This window comes from Barbatula barbatula (genome assembly GCF_947034865.1).
Source record: "Barbatula barbatula genome assembly, chromosome: 19".
NCBI classification, from domain to species: Eukaryota; Metazoa; Chordata; class Actinopteri; order Cypriniformes; family Nemacheilidae; genus Barbatula; species Barbatula barbatula.
The window spans coordinates 5867053-5893325 of NC_136782.1; the positions used below are offsets into that span (position 1 = coordinate 5867053).

The 26273-nt window shown below is 38.9% G+C and overlaps 3 protein-coding genes across 3 annotated transcripts; 1 reads left to right on the top strand and 2 right to left on the bottom strand.

Moving 5' to 3' along the window:
- Positions 1-65: 65 nt before the first annotated feature.
- pgm2l1 (phosphoglucomutase 2-like 1) lies at positions 66-14100 on the top strand. The gene is made up of 14 exons (XM_079481260.1): positions 66-724; positions 1856-2023; positions 3612-3718; positions 4335-4419; positions 5189-5272; positions 6617-6810; positions 7308-7497; positions 8130-8227; positions 9230-9410; positions 9539-9632; positions 11453-11582; positions 11851-12040; positions 12332-12465; positions 12681-14100. The coding sequence occupies exons 1-14, from the start codon at positions 623-625 to the stop codon at positions 12781-12783; spliced, it is 1860 nt and encodes a 619-aa protein (XP_079337386.1). The 5' UTR covers positions 66-622; the 3' UTR covers positions 12784-14100.
- A 1730-nt stretch (positions 14101-15830) lies between these two features.
- Positions 15831-22842, bottom strand: LOC306908781 (olfactory receptor 6N1-like; the record flags this gene model as incomplete). The annotated part of the gene is made up of 2 exons (XM_079481968.1): positions 15831-16778; positions 22783-22842. 2 exons carry the CDS (start codon positions 22840-22842, stop codon positions 15831-15833), a joined length of 1008 nt encoding a protein of 335 aa, XP_079338094.1.
- Positions 22843-23877: 1035 nt separating this feature from the next.
- Positions 23878-25273, bottom strand: LOC306908782 (olfactory receptor 51I2-like; the record flags this gene model as incomplete). The annotated part of the gene is made up of 2 exons (XM_079481969.1): positions 25197-25273; positions 23878-24859 (listed from the first exon to the last, which is right to left on the bottom strand). Exon 2 carries the CDS (start codon positions 24793-24795, stop codon positions 23878-23880), a length of 918 nt encoding a protein of 305 aa, XP_079338095.1. The 5' UTR covers positions 24796-24859; positions 25197-25273.
- Positions 25274-26273: the final 1000 nt, after the last annotated feature.

The following is a 26273-nucleotide window of genomic DNA, read 5'->3' on the forward strand; positions in this document are numbered from 1 at the left end:
ATATGTAACTTTTGTAAAGGGTAGACAAAAACTCAATTTCCCAACATGCATCATCTATAAACTCCACCCATTCCCGAGTCCCCTGCAGTATCCGCTACATAACAGTTTGGATAGTTTCCGCAGTTTCTAAGTGAAGCGGCTGGGAAATTATTTTCATTCTAGACGGACATTCGCATCGCATTATTGTTTTATATCATAACCTGCATTTATAATCGATAATGATAATGATAAACCGTCAATGCTAACTGCGTGCGGCTCACCAAATGCTCTTGGTGAGGAAGTGTCTGACTACATTTCGAGCCAAAGACGATATCAGACGATTACAGTTTTTACTGATTCTGTAATCGGCGGAACATCGAGCATTTCAAACGAACCAATGGCGAAAAGCGATTCGGTTTATTGACGCAGTCGCTCTTTGATACGCACGCGACAGTGCGATGGGTTGATGCTGTCGCGATCATCGCACATCCACGTTTGCTGTGACCGAGTTGAGTGACGCGATCCGTGACGTCACTCGGTTAATCGTTAATTTCCGATCACACCGCGCGCATCGACGTTCGCTGGCGCCGGTCAGAAGCATCTGGATCATTAAAAAGTTCGGTGGTCTGGCGTCACTGCTGTCATGGGGTCTAACGGAGACCTCAACGCAAACTCCGAGTGTCTCGGCAGCACCGGGGATCTGATCCTCGACAAAGCCATCCGTCAGTGGATCACCTGGGATAAGGTGAGAGTGAAACTGGTGCGATTAGGGATGTCAGCCATCAGCTGATTTACATAAGGTCTCTGTACAATTCCATTGTATTGTATTGTATTGCTCAGATGTGTGTCATCACCTGGCTAGTGCTCATACATTTTTAAACAAGGCATCAGCTTAGAAATAATGCTCATGCTTTTATGAGCAAAGTGTAAATAGAAAACCTCTGAAACCCTTTAATGTTACATTGTATTGCATTCAATTCAAATTTAGTATATTTTCCTTACTGTCATCGTGCTTTGAAGCATTTGAAACAATCCATATCCAAAACAGTGCAAATAAGCCCTCTTAGATGTGTTCGGCCATGTCACCAGTTTATGTACGGTTTGATTCAAGTAATGCGACTATGTTTGGTAAAGTCTACTGTCCACTGTTGCCTACTGTATGTCTGGCTGACCTCCCCCTGCAAATGTCAAGCCCAGCGTGCACCGCAGGACTGTTTTATATAGTAGTACAGTACAGAGCGACCAGCTGTTTATTCACAGCGGTCGGAATAAAAGCGCAACAAAAATAGATTCGTAGGTTAGTTTAAATTCTTCATACGTAGGGGAGGCTCCTCTAGCTTAAATGCTAGAAGTAATTCAAAGCCTTTCCTGCGTAGGCCACAGAGATAAGATTTCAGCAATGGAAAAATTTTGGCAAATCGATGATTAAATGCATTAGTCAAACACTGACGCGCTACTGATCCAGGCATGCTAATGCAGATGCTGGCAAGAGGGTCTGGCGACGGCCTCTCTGTCAGGAACAGGACACGCACACCCCATCGGCTTTTGATATGATCAATAGAATACAATGTCCCAGAATCCTGCTTGTCCGTTGAAATCCATCCAAATAAGGCTTGAAATTACCCCTATACCCTCCGTCACTATGCTCTGAATTACACTCATACAGTCCACTTGAAAAAGCAAAAGAAATCTGTGACTTCGGACACCGAGTGTGCCAGAACATGAGACATTTCTTCATTTGGCGCAAACCACGCAGTGGATGGGAAGTGGCTATGTGTTGACTGTGCATCTCTTGCATCATGGGATTTAATGAGTGCACCAGATGATGTACACTCATACAGAACCTCCACTACAGAATGTTTTTGTTTTTGTTTAGAATCCTCAGACGCGGGAGCAGATTCTGACTCTGGTTCGAGAGGGGCGCGTGGAAGAACTGAGGAGGAGGTTGTGCTCCAGGTTGAAGTTTGGGACAGCCGGCCTGAGAGCTGCCATGGGGGCGGGGTTTGCTCGCGTCAATGACCTGACTGTCATCCAGTCTACACAGGTTAGCTCAGAATAATACGAAGTGATCAAACCAATAAATTAAATATTTGCCACTCTGCTACAGAATATATGTATATAAAATTCCAGATATAATGCAATGGATTTGTGTCATTTTGTTTTCTCTGGTGATCTTTCAGCTGAACTGTTTGAGTAAAACATAGTTTTTATTTTTCAGCATTTGCTTTTCTTATCAGTACTTATTAACACGTTTTGTTCACTTGTACATTCCTTTTACACGGAGAGTGAATATATGCAACTGTCAACTTCGCATATATCTGAAATGCATGTGAACTGACCTAAAAATCGTATTGTTAGTTATATTTTTTATCTTTATGTGGGTAAAAATCATCTTTGCTTGTTTCTCATTGCCTCGTCAAGCTCATTGCCTCAATCGACAGACGGGAAAGAGTTTAGAGGTTTAGGCGTAAAACACAAACTCGCTACAATATCAAAGTTGCAAGAACTTAAATCCACGGGCACTAATAATTATATCTAATACTAGTCATAAATAGATCATTTAACAAGGGTTTACATTTCTGGGATTACTCTCATTGCGGCGGTAGAGAGCATTCTGGTTGACTACCTACAGTACACATTGCCAGTTTAAATGGTGGCACTACATGAGAGCACTCCCAGCTAAGAAAACCGGTGACACACTAGCAGACAGTAAACAGAGATTCACCAGCGAATAAACTATGATTATAATAAATCTTCATATTTAACTGGTTACATCACAGTGAACTAAACGTATGGAACAGTGTTCCGCAGTTTTTGGCGGTCTTTGTGTGCTTCTGCTTTACAAGACTGTTGGTGAACATCCCCCGAGGTGGCGGAAAGTTAGCTAAAAACAAAGCGCGCCTATTTAGAAGGATTCTATGTTTGGTCAGTTATCTAATAGGAAAAAACGGCTGACTTCTATTGAAAATAGTATTTGAAAGTTTTTCGATAGTTTAGGTCATCCAATAGGGCCCTGAAGGTTGGCTACTGTAATACATCGAGCAAGCCGAGTGTTTGACACAGCAGTAGTAAGCAAATTTAAAGTCCACAGAGACAGAATTAAATTATTTTTTTAATTTGTTTGCTGTATCGTAACCTTGAGTTGATCCTTATTAAAGTCTGTTCATACTTGTAGTTAATTTATTTGAAGTCCCGGGAACCTCAAGTTGCTATCAATTTTACTTTCGTATTTTGAGGCATTTCCAACACAGTGGGAAAACAGTGGGTGTGGCTTTCGTCTTTCTCTGCGATTTGATTAGATGTTTATAAACGGCCGTTGCATTTTACCTGGCAGCAGACAGTTAAAGGGGAGGAGTTGACGGATACTCTGCCCAAGCCGTCTAACATTGTCATTTAACAATGGATAGTCACTACAGGACGGAAGTGCATTATGAGGGCCCATAAAAAGAGAATGACCCACATTGATAAACTATTTACAATAAACGCTTCAGTATTTCATGTAATTTTGTATTTCACTGGGACTTTAACAATTCTGTTTTAAAATAAACATTATATGCTGTTTTCTCTTTGGTGGTCAGTTCTGTTTTTATTTTAGTGTTGCTAATACAACATGTTCCCCCTTATCCTTGTAGGGGGTGTACAAATACTTATGTAAATATTTTCCTGACCTCAACACAAGAGGTCTGGTGGTCGGATATGACACTCGTGCCCAAGCAAGCAGTGGATGCACTAGTGAACGGTAGGATTTTCTGAACATTAATCTGCATGTATAATTAACCTTCATAACTCCTATTAGAAAGGCCAGACAATATTTTTTACCTAAACACCATCATTTAGACTAATATTGTGTCTGTTATTTTGCACATAGAAGTGCTGCGATCTTAAGTGTTGCAAGAATATATTGTGTTTTGAAATATACATGCCGTAGGACTGATAAAATACTAAAGCAGCTCACGCATCCTTGTTTTGTATTTTCTCAGTGCCTTTGCATTGTTTGAAAGAAACATAATTCAGATTGTCCATCTGCTGTACTGCTGGCAAGATAGAGTACTGTAGTAACAATCCCAATTTGCTAGTAAAATTCATGGGTCCGCAAAAATAAGAGAAACATTCTGGCTTCCTGCACGGGACAATAGTGCACCGATGGGCCTATTCACTGTTTCCATTCTTTACGAACTGAGAACATTTCTAGACTTAGAGGAACAATGGAATTGAATGGACTCTGTTGAAATGTTTCACCAGCTTGCATAGTATAACGTGCTGTGTTTTGGCGTAACCAAAATACACGAACAGAGCATGTTCAAATAACATTTCTATTGCTTAAATAATGAATTTTCCCTTTTCTTTATCTGCAGACTTGCAAGGTTGACTGCAGCTGTTATGCTTTGTAAAGATGTCCCCGTCTTTTTGTTCTCTACTTATGTGCCTACCCCGTTTGTGGTAAGACAGTGTTATTGATGGATATGTTTAACAATGAGACATTATATATTTGGTACTTCAACGAGTAGTTCACCGTCGAAATAAAAATGCTGTCATCACCCTCTTGTCATTGCAAACCTGTTAACTTTATTTCTTCTGCAGAACACAAAAGAAGATGTTGGTAACAGAACAGCACAGCCCCCCCTCCCCATTCACTTTTATAGTATCCAATGCAAGCGAATGGAGGGCTGTTAACAACATTCTTCAAAATAACTTATTTTGTATTCTGGGGAAGAAAGAAAGTCAAACAGGTTTGAAAAGACAAGAGGGTAAATGATGACAGAATTATTATTTTGAAGGCGAACTACACCTTTCTGTACTGAAAGTCTGGCATCCTACAGCCAATTTCCATAAGCCCTGTTTGTTTACGTAGTTGCAAAAGAATCTGAGAGACTGCACGTGACCACATTTGCATGGGACTCAGAGGGTGGAAGTTAAAGAAATAATTCACCAAAAACCAACAAGAATTTACTCATAGTCCTCAAGTTATGATGTAGAATATCATATAATTATTCTCTTGTTGGATCGATTCAGTGCAGTGGCAGTATTACGCATGAAAATTGTGGTCAAGAACTGATCTTTGGTATTGTTTTGGAATAGCCAAACCCTTTTAGTACCGATGTAATATAGATGATGATACCGCTTGGTGGGTTTCAACTAAATAAAATGTTATATACATTAGAGTAAGTGAAATAAAGTATGAACTGTCCTTTCACGTGTGGTTGTCTAGCCATACGCTGTGAAGAAGTTTGGCGCTGCCGCAGGAGTCATGATCACTGCTTCTCATAACAGAAAAGAAGACAACGGATACAAGGTGAGTTAAACAATAAAATATGCAACTGTTGAGACCACACTGCTGTGTAGTAAGGATTTGTTTTGTTTGATGTCCATTTATTATTTAGATATATTTTGTGACAGTCTGTGCATGACCTAAATAACACAATCCATACTTGGTTAAGAAAAAATGAAGTAAAGGGTTAAAGGAGTAGTTCATTTTCAAAATAAATTTTCATTATAATTTATTGACCCCATGTTATCCAATATGGTTATGTATTGGTTTCTTTAGTCGGAAATAAAATAAAAATTTTGATGAAAACATTCCAGGATTTTTCTCCATATAGTGGCCTTCAATGGACGGTTGAAGGTCAAAATTACAGTTTCAGTGCAGCTTCAAAGGGCTTTAAACGATAACGGACAATGAATAAGGGTCTTATCTAGCGGACGTAATTACATTGAAAAGGTCACGCTTGACTTAAGTAGGGCAGTATCAATATAAACTTCTCCAAGTTCTTCCGACATCGTTGTTTTACCTTTTAACTCCCTTTTTTGTAAACAGTGTTTGACTTAGTATTTGTAAACACTGACTCGGTACTTTCGCCTACATCAAGCGTGACTTTTCAGCAACCCGTTTTGGTGCATGTCTCTTTAAATTATGAGTTACAGCGTACGCTTCCGTTCGGCGTGTCAACACAACACTCACACGCATAGGACTGCCATGGCAATGCTTTAGCTAAATTACGTTTAGTTTTAAACGTCTCAAATCATTTGTCCGGAGACAAAAAAATCTGTCACAGCAAACAGCGCATCCTTATGCACTCACGTTGTGCGTGTATGCTTGCTTAAACTCCACCAAATGCGCACCTGCAAATCTCAGTGGAATTAGGTGGATTTTAGCGCTTGCCACTGACAAGTTATAACGTTACACACACAACGTGAGTTCATAACTAGTATGCTGTGACAGATTTTTCAGCCTAAGGACGAATGATATGAAACATTTAAAATGAAACGCCCTTGTTCATTAGCAAATTAGACCCGATTATAGCACTTAAACAGAGACAAATTTGTGTTTTCATCCGTTGACTCCTTTAAAGCCCTTCTGAAGCTGCACTGAAACTGTATTTTTTACCTTCAACCGTTTGGAGTCCATTGAAGTCCACTATATGGAGATAAATCAAAAACCCTCATTTCTTTTCAATTTAAGAAACCAATACATAAACATCTTGGATGACATGGGATGAGAAAATTATCTTAAACATTTATTTTGAAAATGAACATGATCCTTAACGCTCAACCTGTGATGTCAGTTTGGAGCAGATGAGCTTCTGGAAAGTGAACATTGTTACAGTAAGTGTAATTTGTCTCTTGTAATTTTCTTCAGGTTTACTGGCACAACAGTGCACAGATCTCCTCGCCGCATGATAAGGAGATCTTGTGTTGCATTGAAGAGAGTACTGAACCCTGGCCTGAATCTTGGAATGAGGACCTAGTTGAAAGCAGTCCACTGAGGAGTGACCCACTGGAAGACATTTGCCGCCTGTACATGGAAGAGCTAAGCACTGTCTGCTTTCACAGGTGCAGTCTCCCGCCTGTACTAAGAGAAAATAGGGAGACCTAGGGCAATTGTAATGTTTTTATTTACATTGCATATAACCAGACAGCTTTAGTATTAAAGGGATAGTTCACCCAAAATGATGAAAGAAATTCATTAACCAAACCAATATCACCCCCCATTCACTTTCATAGTATTTATTTTCCCTACTATGGCAGTAAATGGGCAATGAGATCTGTTTGGTTACTGACATTTTTCCAAATATTTTCCTTTGTGTTAGTAGAACAAAGAAATGTATACAGGTTTGGAACAACCCAAGGGGGTGTAAATGATTACAGAATATTTTAGTTGATATTGTAATAATATTTATGTACTGAAGCAGAACTGTAAGATATCAGCAGAGGGTAATTTGCCTTCGGTCTTTCCATTAGGCTTTTTTTAGGCTTTACATAAAGTTTTAATATCTAGGGGGGACTGTTTATGATCAGAAAGTTCATTCTTCAAGTCTTTCTCATTACAGAGAACTTAACGCGAGGTCGCCACTGAAGTTTGTGCATTCATCCTTTCATGGTGTTGGTCACAGTTACGTCCAGAAAGCTTTTCAGCAGTTTGGTTTCCCACCTCCCATTCCTGTTCCAGAACAGAAAGATCCGGATCCAGATTTTTCCACTGTCAGCTGTCCTAACCCAGAGGAAGGAGAATCAGTTTTGGTAATAGACTGCTGTACTTTTAGTCCACAGTAAGGGGCTGTGTCTACAGAGTTGCGTTTACGTGGCTGAAAACACCAAAAAATAAATGTTTCAACTATGAGCACCGGGTCGAAAGTGGCGCCGAGCGTGGGAAAAACGCAAAGCACAGAAAAAAACTGCCCGCTGCTTGTGCTTTCAAGAAACACGTTGTTTCCATTGGAAATAATTGAAAAAGCTTGCCGTCGTCTCTGTGGACACAGCCCCTAAACACAGCAGGCTTCACATCTTTATGATAATTGATCAATTCTTACATTTTTGTAGTGCTTTCAAAACGATTAATCACGATTAAGGAATTTCAAAACAAATGTCTGTGATATTATGGTATGCAGTATGTGTATGATGTGTATATTTATTTGGTTATAGAAATGCACACACATGCATGTGTATAACAAATATTAACATAAATATATATGAATTTATATTTAAATATAATATTAAAATATAAATCTTATCTTAAATATAAACATGTATGTTTTTGTATTTATATATACATATAATATACAGGCCACACACACAAATATTATAGAAACACAAGCATTTATTTAAAAAAAAATTATACATCAGGATTATTCAATATGTTTGTTTTGTTGTAGGAGCTGTCACTACGTTTGGCTGAAAGAGAGGGAGCCTCCATTGTTGTGGCCACAGATCCCGATGCTGATCGCTTGGCTGTTGCAGAGCAGAATGACAAGTATGTTATCATGAGGTCATTTACTAGGGCTGCACGATTATGACAAACATTTTATTGTCGATTGTTCACCTCGATATTGTAATTGCGATGAATAGTTTTAACTTTGAAGATTTGAAATGTTTTATAACTTTTTGTGACGCTGCTGCATGCCATTTTCTTTCTATAAACATCCAAAACTAAATATAATGTAATAATAATGTAAATATCAAATAATTATAAAAAAAGAATTAAAATAATAAGAGTCACAGAAGAGGAGCAGTGCCAAATGTCCAATATTAAAGAACACAGTTGAACCGGAGCGTAGATAGAAAAAGACCAAAAGGAAAAATCAACAAAAACCCCCAAGTTTTCTGATGAAGAATTAAAAAATAATTAGAAATCCAAAATGTCAATTAATAATCCTAAGCGAATAGCTAAAAGACCGTCAACGTATTAATTGCCTGATTCACCACTGTATCCAGCATAGGTGCCGATCCTGTGGGTCCCCACGGTCAATTAATTTTAATATAAAATAAAAACGTTTTTATTATTCGGGTGCCTCTCTGATTGGTTGATCTTGTGAGTCATAATTCAAATAGTTTGCAAACAGCGGTGGGTGTGGTTAACCATTGCGATAATGTCAATTCGTTTTTAAATTTCGCATACAAATGAACGGGTAATTTAAAAGGAAAACTTCAATTGCCCCTGGCATCTCTTCAGTAAGTAGAAGTGTTGCTATTTCTTCAAGTGAACAGCCGTTGTCGTCGACATCATCAAGTAATGAAAGCAGAGGTGGGAGGCAGAAATAATTAAGTTAAACTAAACACACTGCCAAAACGCACTGAAACGAGTGCAGATGGACAACTGAGACTTTTGCCGATTATGTAATTGTTTCATCCGTAATTGTAATCTCGATAAGGTTTTCGATTAATTGTGCAGCCCTATCATTTACACACATTCATTTGAAGCAGTAATCCGGAATTTTTTTGCTCATTGCTCTGTGTCTAATATTTTTCTGCGCAGTGACGGTTGGAAAGTGTTTACGGGAAATGAAGTAGCTGCATTGCTGGGCTGGTGGATGTTATTTAACTGGAAAGAAGCCCACCCACACCCATCAGACACCGAGAGAGTATACATGTTGGCCACCACTGTTTCTTCCAAGATTCTGAAGGCCTTTGCACGCATAGAAGGCTTTCATTTTGAGGTTTGTGAAAAGTGAACCAAGAACATCCGGAATGCTTTATAATTTTAAAACAGAACCAGAGGATAAGAATCAATCTTATGGTTTGGTTACTGAATTACATAGTTTTGGCCCTTTTTTCTCACCCTTAGGAAACGTTGCCTGGCTTCAAGTGGATTGGAAACAGAATCTACGAGCTATCAAAAATGGGAAAGGAGGTCATTTTTTCATTTGAAGAATCCATAGGTGAGTTTTTTTTTAATACCAGATCTTGTTAACTTGTCATCCAGTCATTGACTACACTGTAAACCCTGACAAGTTCACAGAACTCAAAAATTATTTTGTATCAGTTTACACAACAATATTTAAGTGATGTTTTTAAAAGTTTACATAACATAAAAATAACATTTTCAGTTGCCTTTATTTATCTCAATGTTAACTTAAAAACATTGATATTCCTCAACTTATAATTAGGGAGCAATTCACTCAAAATATTTAATATTTTTCAACTCATAAAATGTGGGAAATACACTAGAAATTTTTAATATTTTTCAACTAATATAATGTTGGAAAAAACTCAAAATTTCAATAAATTTCACCTCAAAATGTGGGACATGCACTCAAAATTTATTCTAAACTGAAATACTGATGTCGGCCCACTACACAATTATAATCAGCCAATAATGTTAGAAAGCGTGAAAGTGACAATTGAACAACTTTTTTTATTCAATACAATGTGCGTTTTAAAAGGCACTAATCAAAGGAGCTCAGTCAAAGCAACGTGCTTGTCATAAAATAAAACAAAAGAAAATTACTCCATAAAAAACGAAATCTGTTTTTTACATATATTAAGTGTTAATAGCTTCATATTCTGATAGTGGTCATTGCTACAGAGTGTAGATTCAGTATTGTGGGTCTCCAGTACTTTAACTGGCAACATCAAGGTAGGCATTAGGCAACAGAATATCAGTATTCAGTTGTGTCATCCGTGACGACTGTCCGGAGAGCCACCGGTCTGTGAGGTCTTGACCATCCGCTGACTAGAAAACACAAATAATACAGTTCAGCCCCTCAAGGATACAAATCAATGATGTCTAAACGTTATTGTCACTTAGCACTTAGAAATGACAAGTGCTAACAAGTGTTGTTGTTCTTTGCATTTTTGTAATTCAAATTAGTACCCAATTTACAAAACTCACCTATTGGCACCTGTCTGATGTTGAAAAGATGACTCTCTGTAGCACTCTTTCTTTGTAGTGCGATATCTGTATATAACATGCACACAATGATGATTTGTTAATGTTCAATTTTTTTTAAATAAAACAAACTATAAATACAATTTAAAAAAGTGAATATACAGATAAAAAGTTTTCAAATCTATCAAAAACATTCATTTAACACTCATTTTAGTAAAGATTAGAAAGTTAAAAGATGAGCAAGTTATTAACAAGTAAAGCATCAAAGTTGTGTGCAAATAGATCTGCTATTTCTGTTGTTGATGTTTTTAACAAAGTATTAATAAAGTGTTCAAGTGATCAACTGTGGACCACAGTTGATATAAAAACATTAAGAAATAGCAAAAGAACGACTGTGGAAACACAAAATAAAAACTATTGTTAAAAACACTATTTCATAATATATCCTACCTGAACAGTTGAAGCTAGCACACAGAGCTCGACAACGTAAAATATTGACAGTGTTAAGCGGAGACTTCTTAAAATATGTTTACATATACGTGCCTTAATTGCCAGAGAGTTCAGACTCATGGCGCTTCCTTCACTGTCAGTTTCCCGGGCAAACATGCATTTTGGGAAATGTAGTTCATCCAGGAAACCCGCTGATAACATTTTGCCGTTTGTAAGATTGGTATTTGTCAAATTCAACAACTTCTAAAGTTACAATTACTTGTATTTGTAAACTATTTACAACAAATGTTATCTGTGCACGTTGTACAAATGTATTCCCAGTTCCAAATTTAAAACTATTTACATATTATGCGACAGTCTGGTTATGTTTACTTTGTCAAATTCCTGTCAGGTTTGCTTGATCTTTTATTTTGGTGCCAGGGTTTCTATGTGGTCACATGGTTCTTGATAAGGATGGAGTCAGCACAGCTGTTATTGTGGCTGAGATGGCTGCTTATCTACACACCAAAAATCTTTCCCTGAGCCAACAGCTGCGCAACATCTATGAAATGTGATTATCTGCTACTTTTTACGTTTATGTTACGTTCGACTTTATTATCTATTTATTATGATGATTGACTTTTATGAATCATCTGAAATTTTCCTTTTATAATCTGTAATTTTCCTTTTGTATTATTGAAAGTGTTTGTCTTCAGCATGGTTCTTCCCATGGCTTAATTAGAATTGATCAATTAGCTTTGTTCACATTGTCTTTATATATTTAATGAATAATAAATCAAAACTGTTTTTATGTATTTATTTTCTCCACTTTCTGTCAGATATGGCTATCACATTTCCAGGACCTCCTATGTCATGTGCAATGACCCACTCACTATTAATAAAATATTTAGCCATCTCCGGCACTTCGAGGGTCCGGGTGTATATCCAGGATTATGCGGTGGTTACTGCATCACACACATTAGAGATGTGACTACTGGTTATGACAGCAGCCGGCCTGACAAAAAATGTGTAGGTCTATTTCATTCTTCTGTATTTATTTTGGGTAGTTGACAGATTTGTCCTATGGGTTGGAGGCAAACATTTAGAAAGAAAATCTCTCCTGTGCTATTTTATATGATAAATATTCATATAAATAATATAAAACGATGTAATATTAACTGTTTGTTTTCTACATTTTGCAGTCACAACATACGACACATGTACGATTTATTCGTCAACTACCCATTTGTCTGTATTCCAAGTTTGACTCGAATAAATGTTTATTATGTAAACGTTCCTATTTTTACATTTCTGCTTTAGGTCCTTCCGTTGTCAAAAAACAGCCAAATGGTCACGTTCACATTTCAGAATGGCATTGTCGCTACTCTTAGGACCAGCGGGACTGAGCCAAAGATCAAGTATTATACAGAATTCTGTGCATCACCAGAAGAAAGGTTTGTGTCTTGTTTTGAAAGTAATAAAGAAGGATAATGATGTTGAATTAGTTCGATTATTGTAATTCTGGTTACTGGACAGCTGGAACCATATATGCTTGAGGGTAAACTTGAATGCTTTTTTTGGGCATACTTGACATTTTGTGCTGTGAAAGCAGAAGCTGATAATTGTACATTCGATTGTATTTGCTTGTTTTATCTTTGTATTTTTGCAGAGATATCTCCAGCCTGGAAGATGAATTAACAAAAGTGACCACAGCTCTAGTCGAAGAGTTTTTGGAGCCTGATAAAAACAACCTGGTTCGCAAATCAGTATAGCTTTATTTTAGTCAAGAGAGGAGTCTTGTTTAAAACCAGTCCTGTGAATGTGAACCGTTCTGTGAATTTTGTTTCATCACTGTGAAATCATTTGAAGAATTATCCCTCGGGCTCACAAACAAAGAACTCCTCTTGCATAAATATGACTGCTTGTTTTTGTTTTGCTTGTTTTTGTTTTTTTTTTCATTTTAGTTGGTTAAATATGTGAAATGAAAAATTTTTCATTTGAACAACTGAATGTGTTTCAGTCAGAGAATAAACCTTTATTTCTGTACTGTTTGTCGATAACATAGATGGGCCTTTTTCCTTTGCTTTCACATTATTGCTGTTGTAGTTAGTTCACAGTAGACAAACTACCTTGACAAGCATGATTTCTAGGTTTCTCATTTGATAGTCTGTATTAGTCCACAATGTCTTTCAGAGACTTTCTACATAGAGCTGCTGCTACCTTTTCAAGCTTTACGAGTCGTGAATATCTGCGCACATATGAGCTTGTGTATATATGTACATGTGTGTGTGTGTTTATGCTGGCACACTTTATGCAGTGTTTGTAAGCATTGATAATCAGGAGGAGAGCAGGACAACATCTTGATGCTTTGCTGTAATCCGCTGGCGTTGCTGTGCTGGAAGCGCTCAAGGTTTAGCATGAAAGTTGCTGTCATTTATTCACCCTCTTGTCATTTCAAACCTGAATAACTTTCTTCTGCAGAACACAAAGAAGATATTTTGAAGAACGCTGGTAACCGAACAGCACGGGCTCCCATTTACTTCTATTGAACGGACACAAAATCAATGCCAGATAATGTGTGCCGGTTAACAACATTCTTTAAAATAACTTTGATTGTTTTCTGCAGAAGAGAGAAAGTCGAACAGGTATGACATTACAAGAGTGTGAGTAAATGATGACAGAATGATTTTTGTGTGAACTTTCGCTGTCAACAGCATGTCGGCGACAACGTGACCTCATTGTACTGAAGCCATAGATTAAAGGCCAGGAAACACTTGTCGTCTTTACTCCTTTGGTTAGTCCAATAGTTATCAGAAGGTATGACAAGAAAATAGTCTCACTTTTTGTATATAAATTATAATGTATAACCTTTGACAATGCAATAATAAATCTGCCCCGTATATTTATTTTGTTGCTGTTTGACCAATAATTCATTTCTGCCATCGTTTTGTTTTTACAGTGTTGACTTTTTTCATACATTGGGGCTATTCTTAATTTGTATTATGTTCATTGAACAGCTGTACTGTGCAAATGACAAATATAATCTGTGTTGTTTGGTTAAACATTAAAATTCCTTCACAAAAAGGCGTAATGAAGTATTTTGTAGGTTCATGATGTATGTGCGTGATAGTGAAATATCGTGTACTTGATGTCATTTTTGAGGTGCATGTAAAAAAAAGAATGTTTTTAAACCAGGATTTAAAGTGCAGATCTGACATTCCAAGTACATGATGTTTGTTGCATATATATATATATATATATATATGTGTGTGTGTGTGTGTGTGTGTTACAAGTAAAATTCTGCATTTATCCTTAATAAAACTGGTGAAGATGCATGTGACAATGTGTGAACTGTGTATTCGTCAAAAATCAATTAAATGTGAATTATGTTAAACTAGTTGGGGCAAGTTTGTCCATATTCATGAAACAACGGACCCTTTCATTATATCATAAAGGTGTTTATACAGGCCATGATGTATCTACAGTGCATCAGCAAAGCACAGCGCTTCACTTTTTCCACATTTTGTCATGTTACAGCCTTATTACAAAATGGATTCAAGTATTATTTTCCTCAATAACAATTTATGTTAGTTTGCTGAAGGTACTTGGCAATGTCTCAGTTTATACACAATTATTCTGTCTAAAACTATTTTATTTTTTAGTTGAGTGTTTCCTTTGTCAGACATTTTCCTTGCCAGTATTATGCTTTTTTGCTAGCAGTTTCTCCACTGTAAATCAATGAATTAGTGAGCTTATATCAATTGCCATTTACAGTATTGTACAGTATTTTACTGTATGCATTACAAAATGTTCAAATTGCCGGATGTTATTGTTACATTTGGGTGATATACAATTGGGGCAAACAGACATACCAGGACACAAGCAAGACAAATACCATCATTTAGAATTTATTTCCAAATGTACAATGTTACAAATACTAGAAACTAGTAAAAAGTTAGAGGACGAATAAGTGGTGTATATGTGACGCCTACACTAAATAATAACAAAGATACCAAGGCATCTGTCACCTTCTAGTCTCAAAATTACAAGGGGATTTTACTTAATACAAGAAAGCTTTCCAAATCATTTTCCTGAATTTACAAGAGGTTTATCTGACAAGAACCATATTCTTCTCAATGTAGATAAAATGCATTTCAGAATTGTCATGGGATACTGCTATTGTTGTTACACAAGACACAGATAAAGTTACATATGTTTGCATGTACGTTATCCAGCCGTTCCCATTTTTAAAAGGACACTATAGTGTGCACAATAGATGTGTATCCCGAGGAAGGCTGTGTTATGCCAAACATATTTTGGGTAAATTTATTATGTTTTAATGGCGTTGATTAATTTATTCAATATTTTTGGTATTTTTTTCACCCCCTGATAATGTCTTGAAATAATTTGTTTTTACATTTGACATATTATATATTCAGTGAGCACCAGTGGTTACATACTGTACTTGTATATGCTTATTTCCCCTATAGCACACTTCTTGTTTTTTAACATACTGTATGTGCATAGTTGCTAAAAACAACGAATTGTTAAAAACTATATCTGACAGAGCTGTTTATTGTTATTCAGAATATGGTAGTTTAACACACTGCAGTTACCATTGTTTCTAGAAAGCATAAACCAAGAGTGTGTGGTATTCAAATTGTACCATTTTGTAGAGTTTGGGGAACTTATCTAACAGCACCCCTTAACTGTGACAAAATCATTATTACACGTAATGGCATAAATAATTACAATACGAAAATCTTGTAAACAATTACAAACAATTGCAAAACAAGTAAAGCAGGGGATATTTAACCATTCACTCAGATATTCCAACTTGTTTCTTGAAAAATAGTTGCATAACCTGTTTGCGTATTCTTGTCAGATTTAGTCCGTAAATGAGGGGATTTAAAATGGGGGGTATGACGAGGAATTCCAGTGCCATGAAATTACGTGTGCCTTGCGTCAAACTTTTTGAACCATAACGGCTGAAAAATACATCAAACAGCAAAGCAAAAGTCACATTGATCAATGAGAGCAGATGTGGTACACATGTCTGTACAAATTTGTGTCTGACTTCTACAGACTTCCTGCACTTTCTAATCAAATGAATATATGAGCAAAATATCAATACTGCATGACCAAAGTATACAAGAATTACAATGTACCCAAACACATTATTTACAGTGTTAGAAAAACAGGAAAGTTTTGCAACGGCCCAAATTTCACAATATAGCTTTTCAATACTCGAGCCACATAAGGTGAGTCTGGATATTAATGCAATAAGAACAGCCATACAACAAAACGGAGCCAGCCAGCAAAACAAGATACACTGAAGAACCCTTTGCGTGGTCATTTGTGCATGATACTCCAGCGGTCTACATATTGCCAAATACCTGTCATATGCCATCACTGTTAATGTTGAAAAGTCACACAAAGCGGATGAATAAATGACAAATATCTGAATCAAACATCCAGCATAGGAAATGACATGGTATTCAGATAATAAATCATACATGAATTTAGGGTAGAATCCAGCAGTGCCAAAAAGTGCATTCATACACAAATTACACAGAAATATGTACATTGGCTCATGAAGCTTTTGATATGAAATAATAGTGAAAATTACAACTACATTACACAAAACCATCAGAGGATAATACAGCACAGTCAAAGATAAAAACATATATCTGTTTTCCATTGTGTCATTCAGTCCAGACAATTGAAATTCAAAAACACTAGAACTGTTGTCCAATGATAACTGTATCTGTAATGATATGCAAATACAGTTGTTATTATGAAGGTACTGGTAATGGACAACTTACATATGTTAAAAATGGTTTAGTCTTAACTGTCATATTTAGACTCCGTATTCAGCTCCTCAATTGGAAAAAATAATAACTTAATAAAATAACTGTTCTTGCTAATTGATAATTACTTGTGATATCAGTAGTAGCATTCAATGATCTGTCCGTGATAAAACAGTTACCAGTTATCTTACCATGTTCTGTGTTTGTATGTTGGTCATATATGACTTGAGGGTTACATTTGGTTTGTTATATATGGACACTGATCTGACTAATTCCCATGATCACAAACATTGAAAAACAGCTTTAACAAGCTCTCTAAAGGCAACTTTTCTGCTTGTTGATGCTGCGATATAGACAATTGCCTGTATTTAATGGTCCATATGCGGTTTAAGATATACATTTGGATACAAATATTTGATACCACACTATGATCAATGAAACCTACCTGAAACTAAATTAGTATTTAAATTGATGTTCTTAGTAGTTCAATAGTGACAAATACTCGAGCATCAAATACTTGGACAGACAACAGAGAATAGCTAAGACTTGCTATGGCATGTGCATACCTGCATTACATATCCATTTGTTTTGTCATAGATTCCATACTTAAATTAATGCATTTGTTGCACACATATTCATTGTGAAAAAATATTTCAAATATTGTTGATTTAGGTTGGATACATTTTTGACCTCCTACAAAAACGTCTCAGGTTACGACTGTAACCGTAGTTCCCTGAGACAGGGAACGAGACACTGCGTCAATGTTGACACTTTGGGGAACGCCAGCAGCGTGACGCATCTGAATACGTTGTGTGAAACTAATCTCGCGAATTATCGTCGCGCCGCGATGACGTCACTATGACGTCACGAGTGACGCGCGGCACCGGAAGGTATAAATAGGAAGCGGACGCAATGCAAATCAGCTTCTGCAAAAATTATTGAAGCAAATGCTCCAGGCACAGGGAGTTATGGCACAACGACGCAGTGTCTCGTTCCCTGTCTCAGGGAACTACGGTTACAGTCGTAACCTGAGACGTTCCCTTTCGAGGGAACTCTACACTGCGTCAATGTTGACACTTTGGGGAACGAAATGCCCACTACGCCATAATGCATTGTGTCTGTCCAAGTGTGAAGGTGTCCACGCACATCTCAGGACAAAAGTGCCTGGGTTCCAGGTAAAGAAAAGAGGTCCAGTTTGTAGTACCATATAAACATCCTGCATAGACGCCCGACAGAAGGGCCCGCGAGGAAGCCATACTCCGAGTTGAATGTGCCCTTACTAGCAGAGGTGAAGGTATTCCACGCACCTCATAAGCTAAAGAAATTGCCTCTACCATCCATTTACAAATGGGCTGCTTAGAGGTTGGTTGACCTCTGTTACGAGGTCCAAAACAGACCAACAGTCGGTTAGAATTTCGTCATAAAGAAGACCTGCACATATTCTTCTAACGCCCAGATAGGGCATGACAATTATTACCTTCGGTTATCCGCTATCTCGTGAGGTGGAGGATGAAAAGCCTGGAGCTAACTCCAAACAAGATTGAGAAGCTGATAAAGCTTGAAGGTCGCCTACCCTCCAAAGAGAGGTAATGACTACCAGACAGGCTAGCTTGAGGGATAAATGAATGTCCCAGCTAGACTCAATGGCCTTAAAAGGCATCTGGGAAAGCCCTTCTAGAATCACAGTCTAGAGCAGGAACTTTCACCTGAGATGAAGGCCTCATCCTCATGGTTCCATGCAGGAACCGAACAGCTAAGGGATGTCTCCCCAGAGAACCCTCGGGTATAGGGGGTGACAGGCCGAGATAGCTGCCACATACACTTTAATGTATGTCGGACTCTTTCTAGAAGTCCTGGGAGCAGAGCGATCGGAGGGAAAGCTTACAGATGCCGTTGTGGCAATGTCTGTACCAGGGTGTCCAGTCCCAACGGAGCTGGGCGTGTAAATGAAGACCACAGAGGACAATGAAACGTCTCTTGTGACGCAAACAGGTCGATGGAGTCTCCTCTCCCCCGGGCCTCAGCCCCTGCCTTGACTGCTTGTCTGCTCCCACATTCTGGACTCCAGGGATGTACACTGCCCTGAGCGATGTAAACTTCTCCTGGGCCCATAGGAGAACCTAGTGTGCCAGTCTGCAGAGAGGGCGTAGTCTCAGGCCCCCTTGAAGATTTATGTAAGAGAACTGTCATATTCTGTTGATAAGAACATGATGGCCTCTAAGGACTGGAAGGAAGTACCTCAGTACTTGTAGTACAGCTAATCTCCAGGCAATATTTGTGCAGTTGGTGATGCTGCACTCCAATTTCAACCCTTGATTGAGAAACCAAGGATTCTTCCATATAACCAGGAAACGAAGGCATCTGCGCGTTAACCTGATCATACAGAACGGGTTACCTCTCTAGGAAAACCTTTTGCCTTTTAGCCACCACTGTAAAGATCTCATGTGCAGGAGGCCAAAGGAATCATGTTGGACGCTGCCGCCATTAGACCAAAAAATTCACAGAAATGCTTGACAGTGTAAGCATGACCTTACTTGATCCTGGACACCGCTGTCAGGATCTATTCGACACGTGCAGGGGACAATCGTGCCTGCATCGTGACCGAATCCTATACTACCTCTATTGAGGAGTTTAGTTGCTCTTTTTGGCATTGAGCCGTAACCCCCCACGCTTCATATGGTCGAGAACGAGATCTCAATGTCGAATCGCCATATTGTGAAACTGAACTAATATTAACCAGTTGTCTATGTAATTTAGTATATGGATCCCTTGAAGTCTCAATGGAGCAAGGGATGAATCCATGCATTTTGTGAAGGTGCGTGAGGAAAGAACAAGGCCGTATGGAAGAACTCGATATAGGTAAGCTTTGGCCCCGAAAGCAAACCTGAGAAACTTCCGATATTGAGGAAGGATAAGAGTGTGGAAGTATGCAAATTTCAGCACTATTGTGGTTAACCAGTCTTCTGATCTGATTCCGGCCACAATAATAGGGACAGTGAGTATCTTGAGCTTGTATCTCTTCAGATTTGTTGAGATTTCTCAGATATAAAAATGAGCCTCAGACCTCCATCCTTCTTCCGACTGTGAAGTACCGGCTGTTTAAAGCCGATCTGACTCTCATGGGGGGGAACATATTCTATGGCCCCTTTCACCGAGAGAGACGACTCTTACCCTTCTACTACCCCATTAGAATTTGTAAAGCTTTCTCCACTCGTGGAGAAAGGTATGCTAAGGGGTCAACCTCTCGACATTGATGTCGGTTGTGTGAAGCCCGATGCCCTGAAGCGGCTGACCGGCAGGGAATGGTCGGACTGTTGATTTTATTTGCAGATTCACTAGGTCTACATCTGCTTGGGCTGTCTCCTTAGTGGCCCGAAGAGTAAGATCTGCTGCTGTTCTCAACTCGTTGAGCAGACTTGGATCTATTACCTCGCCCTCTTTAATATCCCCCAGCAAGTCGGCCTGGTATGCCTGCAATAGACCCATGGTGTGTAGGCATGATCCAGCCCGACCTGAAGCCATATATGCCTTGCCTACCAAATTAGATGTCACTCTACATGGTTTGGAGGGCAATGTCGGGGATTTCAAAGATGATGCCGAATCTGGTGAAAGATACACGGCCAACGTATCTTCTACCCTTGGCATCATGCCATACCCCTTATCTCTAGCCCCTAACACATTCGAAAAATTCGTGGATGTGGAAGAAATGCGAGAAGAGTATGGTTTTTTCCACGATTTGGACACCTCTGAGTGTAAATCGGGGAAAAAAGGCAACCCCCGACGCTGAGGTTGTATCCGTTTTTCCAAGAATCTTTCATCCAATTTACTGACAGACAAAACTTCTTGTTGCTCTGTCGGCCAGTCAATGCCAAGTCTGGCTACCGCCCGGCCAACAACCTCTAACAGCTCCTCATACCCAGGGGAAAGGGGAATTTCATTGGGCTCATCTATGTCCCGTGCATGAAAACCAACAGACCAACTCCTCAGAGCTAGAGCAGTGCGTTGGGCTTCTGGATGGGGCGGGAGACGCCGCCATGCAGGCTCCCGTATCCCTTCCAGAGGCAATGGAACTGGGGGGTTGAGAAAAGGCCGAAGCCGTCTCAACACCCTCATAAACATCCATCTGCGAGCCCCACGAACGGAGACGCCGCGCTGCCTCGGCAGTAGCGGGTCCCGATCCGTGAGGCTGGCGAATTTTGCCTGACTCATCAAACAAAGCAGCACGAGAGTTGAGTGTTTTTAGTGATAGCCACAAACAATGTTCACAGGGATCCCCCTTAAGAGCTGCCTTAGCATGCTCAAATCCCAAACACTCAACACAGAGTTCAGGTGTATCCCCACCCGTAATAAAACGAGGACACGGCGAAACACATGAGTTAAAGGTCTTTTGTCTACTCATTTCTAATAAAGTTTTCAATAAACAATCTAGACAACGTCGTAAACAAACAGACAATAAACTTCACACACACAGAGCGCTTTGCTGAAATGGCAGAAGCTGATTTGCATTGCGTCCGCTTCCTATTTATACCTTCCGGTGCCGCACGTCACTCGTGACGTCATAGTGACGTCATCGCGGCGCGACGATAAATCGCGGCGCGACGATAAGTCGCGAGATTAGTTTCACACAACGTATTCAGATGCGTCACGCTGCTGGCGTTCCCCAAAGTGTCAACATTGACGCAGTGTAGAGTTCCCTCGAAAGGGAACAAACTATTTGTCTAGGTGACAAGGCATTTTCGAAGCAGATTATAACAAAATAATTACAAAACCTAAGTTTTACTGCAAGTGTCATTGTGAAATGATGTTCGACCGTAATTACCGATCAAAAGTTTAGTGCAGTGGTTCTGAACTCTGGCCCGTGAGATCCATTTTAATGGTACGTTTAGACCCAACCCTTGAATCAACACAACTGAATCCACACAGCTTATCAACGTCTTCCATTCAGTGATTCAGTTGCAGACTGCTCCATATGTATTTGTATCTCTCTCGCGATATTTTAATGTAATGTGCTAAGCAATCTGCGCAGATCCACATTAAGTTGAATACGTTTATCCCTGAAGACTTTGGTTAGCTTGTTCAGGTGTGTTTTATCAGGTTTGGGTCTAAGCTTGTTAGGAAAATGGAAGCTGTTAGATTGTGTCTAAAGAGGTTGAGCAACTACTCCAATTGTGATTGGCACTAGGTGACCCTGTAATGACATGATGTTTGACAAAAACAGAAGTGAAACACAGTGGTCCCTGGCTTCTGATAGACTACTCAATTACTCAGGGTCACAAGGAAAGGGAAGCAGCAACTTGTCCCCTTTCTTAGGCAACCAGGGCCACATTGGCATCTTGGGTACATAACCCAGCCTAGGGTTTAATTGCTATAATATAATTGCTCAGAGCAAACTCAAGTATGAGGGAGAGACCAAGAAATCTTGTAAATCACCAACTCTTTTAAAGGGTTTTGACAACCAAGCTGACCAAATAACCTTCTGGACGTCAGCTGAGCATCAAGCGGGATGGATTCATTTCTTTCCTTGTAGTGATTTGATAAATTTGACTTGAGAACCTATCACCTCTGACTGACTTGAAACGGCCAATTAAAATTGCCGAATAAAATTTGCATGCTGCATTCATTCACTCAGCCATGCTTGCCTGGGCTGGCATGAGCATCAGGCTGCAGTGCACTGCACTGCCTTCCCAGTAGCTCACGGCTGGACTCTAAGTGCCTGGATACAGAACAGGGGGAACCGCGTCCCACCCAGGTACCAGTTTCTTTTGGTGCGTTCACGGCAAATAAGCTCTGTCGATCTGACTTCCCTCCACTCTGCAGCAGCTAAGGTCTATGTCGTTACCCCAGGTAGAGCATGCTGTTCTGGTACACTTGTACCTACAGTCGGCCGGCACCTGGAGGGACCGATCAAGGCTCTCTTCCAAAGCCTGTAAGCTCTTGTCATCGCTGTTGCCAAGGGCTTACACTGCGGTGGATCAAGCTGCCTCTGCGCTTCACGCCATGGCCATCCTGCAGGTCCAACATTTTCGGCGGTGAAGAGGGAGACAGAGGACATCCTCCCCACCACGACCTGGCCCCCGACAGGGTGTTGAGGTCCCGAATGGCATATGCAACCCTCACTGTGCCGTGTCCAGTACATGCCTTGCACCTCTACTTGGACCAAACACAGAGCTCCCGACGCTCTCAGCAGCTCTTTGTCAGTATTGGAGGACAGCTGGGAGGCTGTCTCCAAAAAGATACTGGTGCACTGGATCTTGGACACCATCACTTGGCTTACTGATCTCAGGCCCTTGCCCACTGGAAGTGACGGCTCACTCCTCCAGGGTGTAGCCTCCTCACTGGCACTAGTTCAGAGCATCTTTCTGGCAGACATCCGCAGAGCTGCATGGGGGTAGCACTTCCCAGTGCTCCTTACAGTGACGGGCGGCCATCTCCATTCTGTCAGATCTTGACACAACGTTTCCTCCATCAGGGAACCAAGGTTTCATCTGTAATCAAGACGTTTTATTTTCTTCAGGGACGTCTATACAACTCAATTTTAAATGGCCTGGCAGTGCAGTTGCATAATAAAAACTTGAGTGCGAAATGATGTGAGTAGGAGTAGACGTGTTTGTTGTTTACCGCTTGTACCACTAGAACAGTATTTCAGTCTTTCGAGACACCAGCTTATAACACTGTTGTTTTCTATAATGGTATATTATAAATGTAACTGTGATCATGCCAAAAAGCATAAAAGGTAGATGTAGCGTTTAAGTTTAGGCGCAGGGTATAAGAGATGTAGGATTATGCAGGTTAAGGCATTAATATGTTCTTTATAAGTACAAATAACAGTCGATATGATGGTAATATGCAGTTTAATTAATGCAGTTTTTAAATTGAAGTAAAATAGGCAATTTGTTAAAACTGAGAATTGTTTCCTATACTAAAGTGTTACCAAATATAGATAAACACTTGAACATTTTATTGCATCAGAAAGCTAGGGATCCTATTTATCTTTTACTTTTGACAATCTATTAGATTTTACAATAAATATAGGTTCATATTTACACAACAACACATCTACCTGGATGCTTTCAGAAGACAAATAATCTTTTTGCGAATATCAGTAAAGTTCAATGCATAAACAAGTGGGTTGAGGATGGATGGTACAACAATAAACTGTAATGAAATAATGACAGACAGCCCTATGGGAATTTCTAAATTCACCAACCGGCTTAAGATGATCTCAGAAACAAAGGCAACAGAGAAATTTAAAAGGATAACTATGTGTGGAATACAAGTTTGATAAGCTTTGCTCTTGAACTGTGATGAGCTTCTGTGACAAATGATAAGAATTCTAACATATGAATATAAAATTAAAATGAATGGAACAACACAAGTTACAATCAATAAAAGAAGACCCCAAACGTTACTAATTAAACTGTTTGTGCAAGAGAGCTTAACAATTTCATAATTGTGGCAGTACACCTTCCACAATTTATTATCACACATTTTCAGTCTAGAAGTGAAAAGAGCAGAGATACCAAGACAAAACATTGGAAACATGCAGTGTATGAAGATTAAAGCTGTCAGAACCCTCATGGTTATTATGTTATGATATTCTAAAGGTTTGCTGATTGCAACCAATCTATCAAATGCCATTAGCATTAATATTGCAAACTCATTTAGTGTGTATGAGAAAATAACAAAACTCTGCAAGATACACGCGTCATAGGAGATTGTGTTTGTATTAGACAGCAAGTCTGTCAGTACCCTGGGGAAAAAGGCAGCTGTACCATACACAGAGTTAATGGACAAACATGAAATCAAAATGTACATGGGCTGGTGCAGCGTCCTTTCCAAACATACTGCAAGAATAGTAAGTGTATTGAGGAATATGATCACACCGTATAAAACAAACCCCAAAGTGAACAAAGCATATCGCATATGTCCAAGCCTTTCAAACAACATGAAGTAAAAATATGTTTGATTTTCCATTAACACAAGATGGTTTTGTTCTCTTCAGTTTATTTCTTGCCACAGGTGCTTTCTTCACGGTTGGCTGGAGACAATAAATTCAAGGCATTGAGGACATTCCACTTAACTGCTTAATAAGGCATTAAAAACAGTACAATATGTTTTTATACAAAGCTGAAATGATGTACATTATTTATATCATGATAACATTATAGAAACAAAATAGTGAAACTGTTTAGTTATAAAATGCATTAAGTACATGAAGTAAAACAAAATATCTCTCTGAAAATGTTATGAGGAATTTGTTCTAATTCATTTATTTTAACAATATTAATAATATAAAATATATCCATTCTGTATCAATATCAGACAAATATTTAACCATGTTAACACATATTACAACCACTGCTTCACTGAAATACCTTCTGTGTTATTCCTTCTAATGATCATCTCAGCATTTCCCCGGAATATGTGTCTTACTTACTTCTGAATCCCTGCGTCTGTTGTTTTAAAGCAACTATGGCTCACCAGTATATGTGCTTGTTCTTTTATATCTTGTAATGTGTCAGGAGAAACATGGCTGAATTTGCATGAGGAACCCCCCCCATTTTGACATTGCTAAAGCAATACAACCATATTAGTGAACTGTAAAATGTTCAACATTTTCTGGTTATTTGATTCTGTGTCGATAAAACAGCATGTTGAACTTGGGAAGAAAGTTATTCTTTTATTTTTCACACGGTCTATGAAGACCTTTATGACATTATAAATGAACCCAGAGCCGTTAAAAAAAACAGAGTTGTGACATTCCCATATGTGCAGTGGGAGAAGGAAATGCGGAAGTAACCCGTGACATGAAGGGCTTTATAGTTCCAAATATTGCACTGAAGCCCATTTACTTCAGTGTTTCCCAACACCATAGGGTTGCCACCCGGAATCAGCCTGTATTTGAGAATGAAATAGTAAGCCCCATTTTGAAACAATGCGAGATGTAGTTTTTTCCGCATTTTCAAGTTGTCTTAAATCAGTATCCCATATAAAAATCATCCCACCCGCATTCTATGAAGAAGACTCGTCCTATTATACCCCTGATTGGTTCCTACTTTCTGCCATCATTGATTTGATTGTTTTGTTTAATACTGTCAGGTTCACCCAGAGTGCTTAAAAGGGCTCGCAAAATCACTCACCTGACACCCTGCACTAAAGCACTAAACATCAAAACACCCAGACATAAGAAAAGTTTCCTTCCTCAGGCCATTTACCTCATGAACAGTTAAATGTTCTCCCCCACTGTGCAATAAAATATGTGCAATACCAACTACTTATACCCATATCCATTTATTAGATTTAGGCTACTCATTGTGTTGAATGTCTGTACAAAAAATCTGTAAATTAACAGTTATATGACTGTATATTTTAACTTAAATTGTCCATTCTACATGTGTTACAGTGTTTTTCCGTTAAAATACATTTTCGAATTGCATTATGGGACCGTGATC

Coding starts and splice junctions, on each gene's coding strand:
- pgm2l1 (XM_079481260.1), top strand. CDS start 623: ATGGGGTCTAACGGAGACCTCAACGCAAACTCCGAGTGTCTCGGCAGC. Junction 7,498..8,129: donor AGGAAGGAGAATCAGTTTTG/GTAATAGACTGC, acceptor GTTTTGTTGTAG/GAGCTGTCACTACGTTTGGC. Junction 8,228..9,229: donor GTTGCAGAGCAGAATGACAA/GTATGTTATCAT, acceptor TTTTCTGCGCAG/TGACGGTTGGAAAGTGTTTA.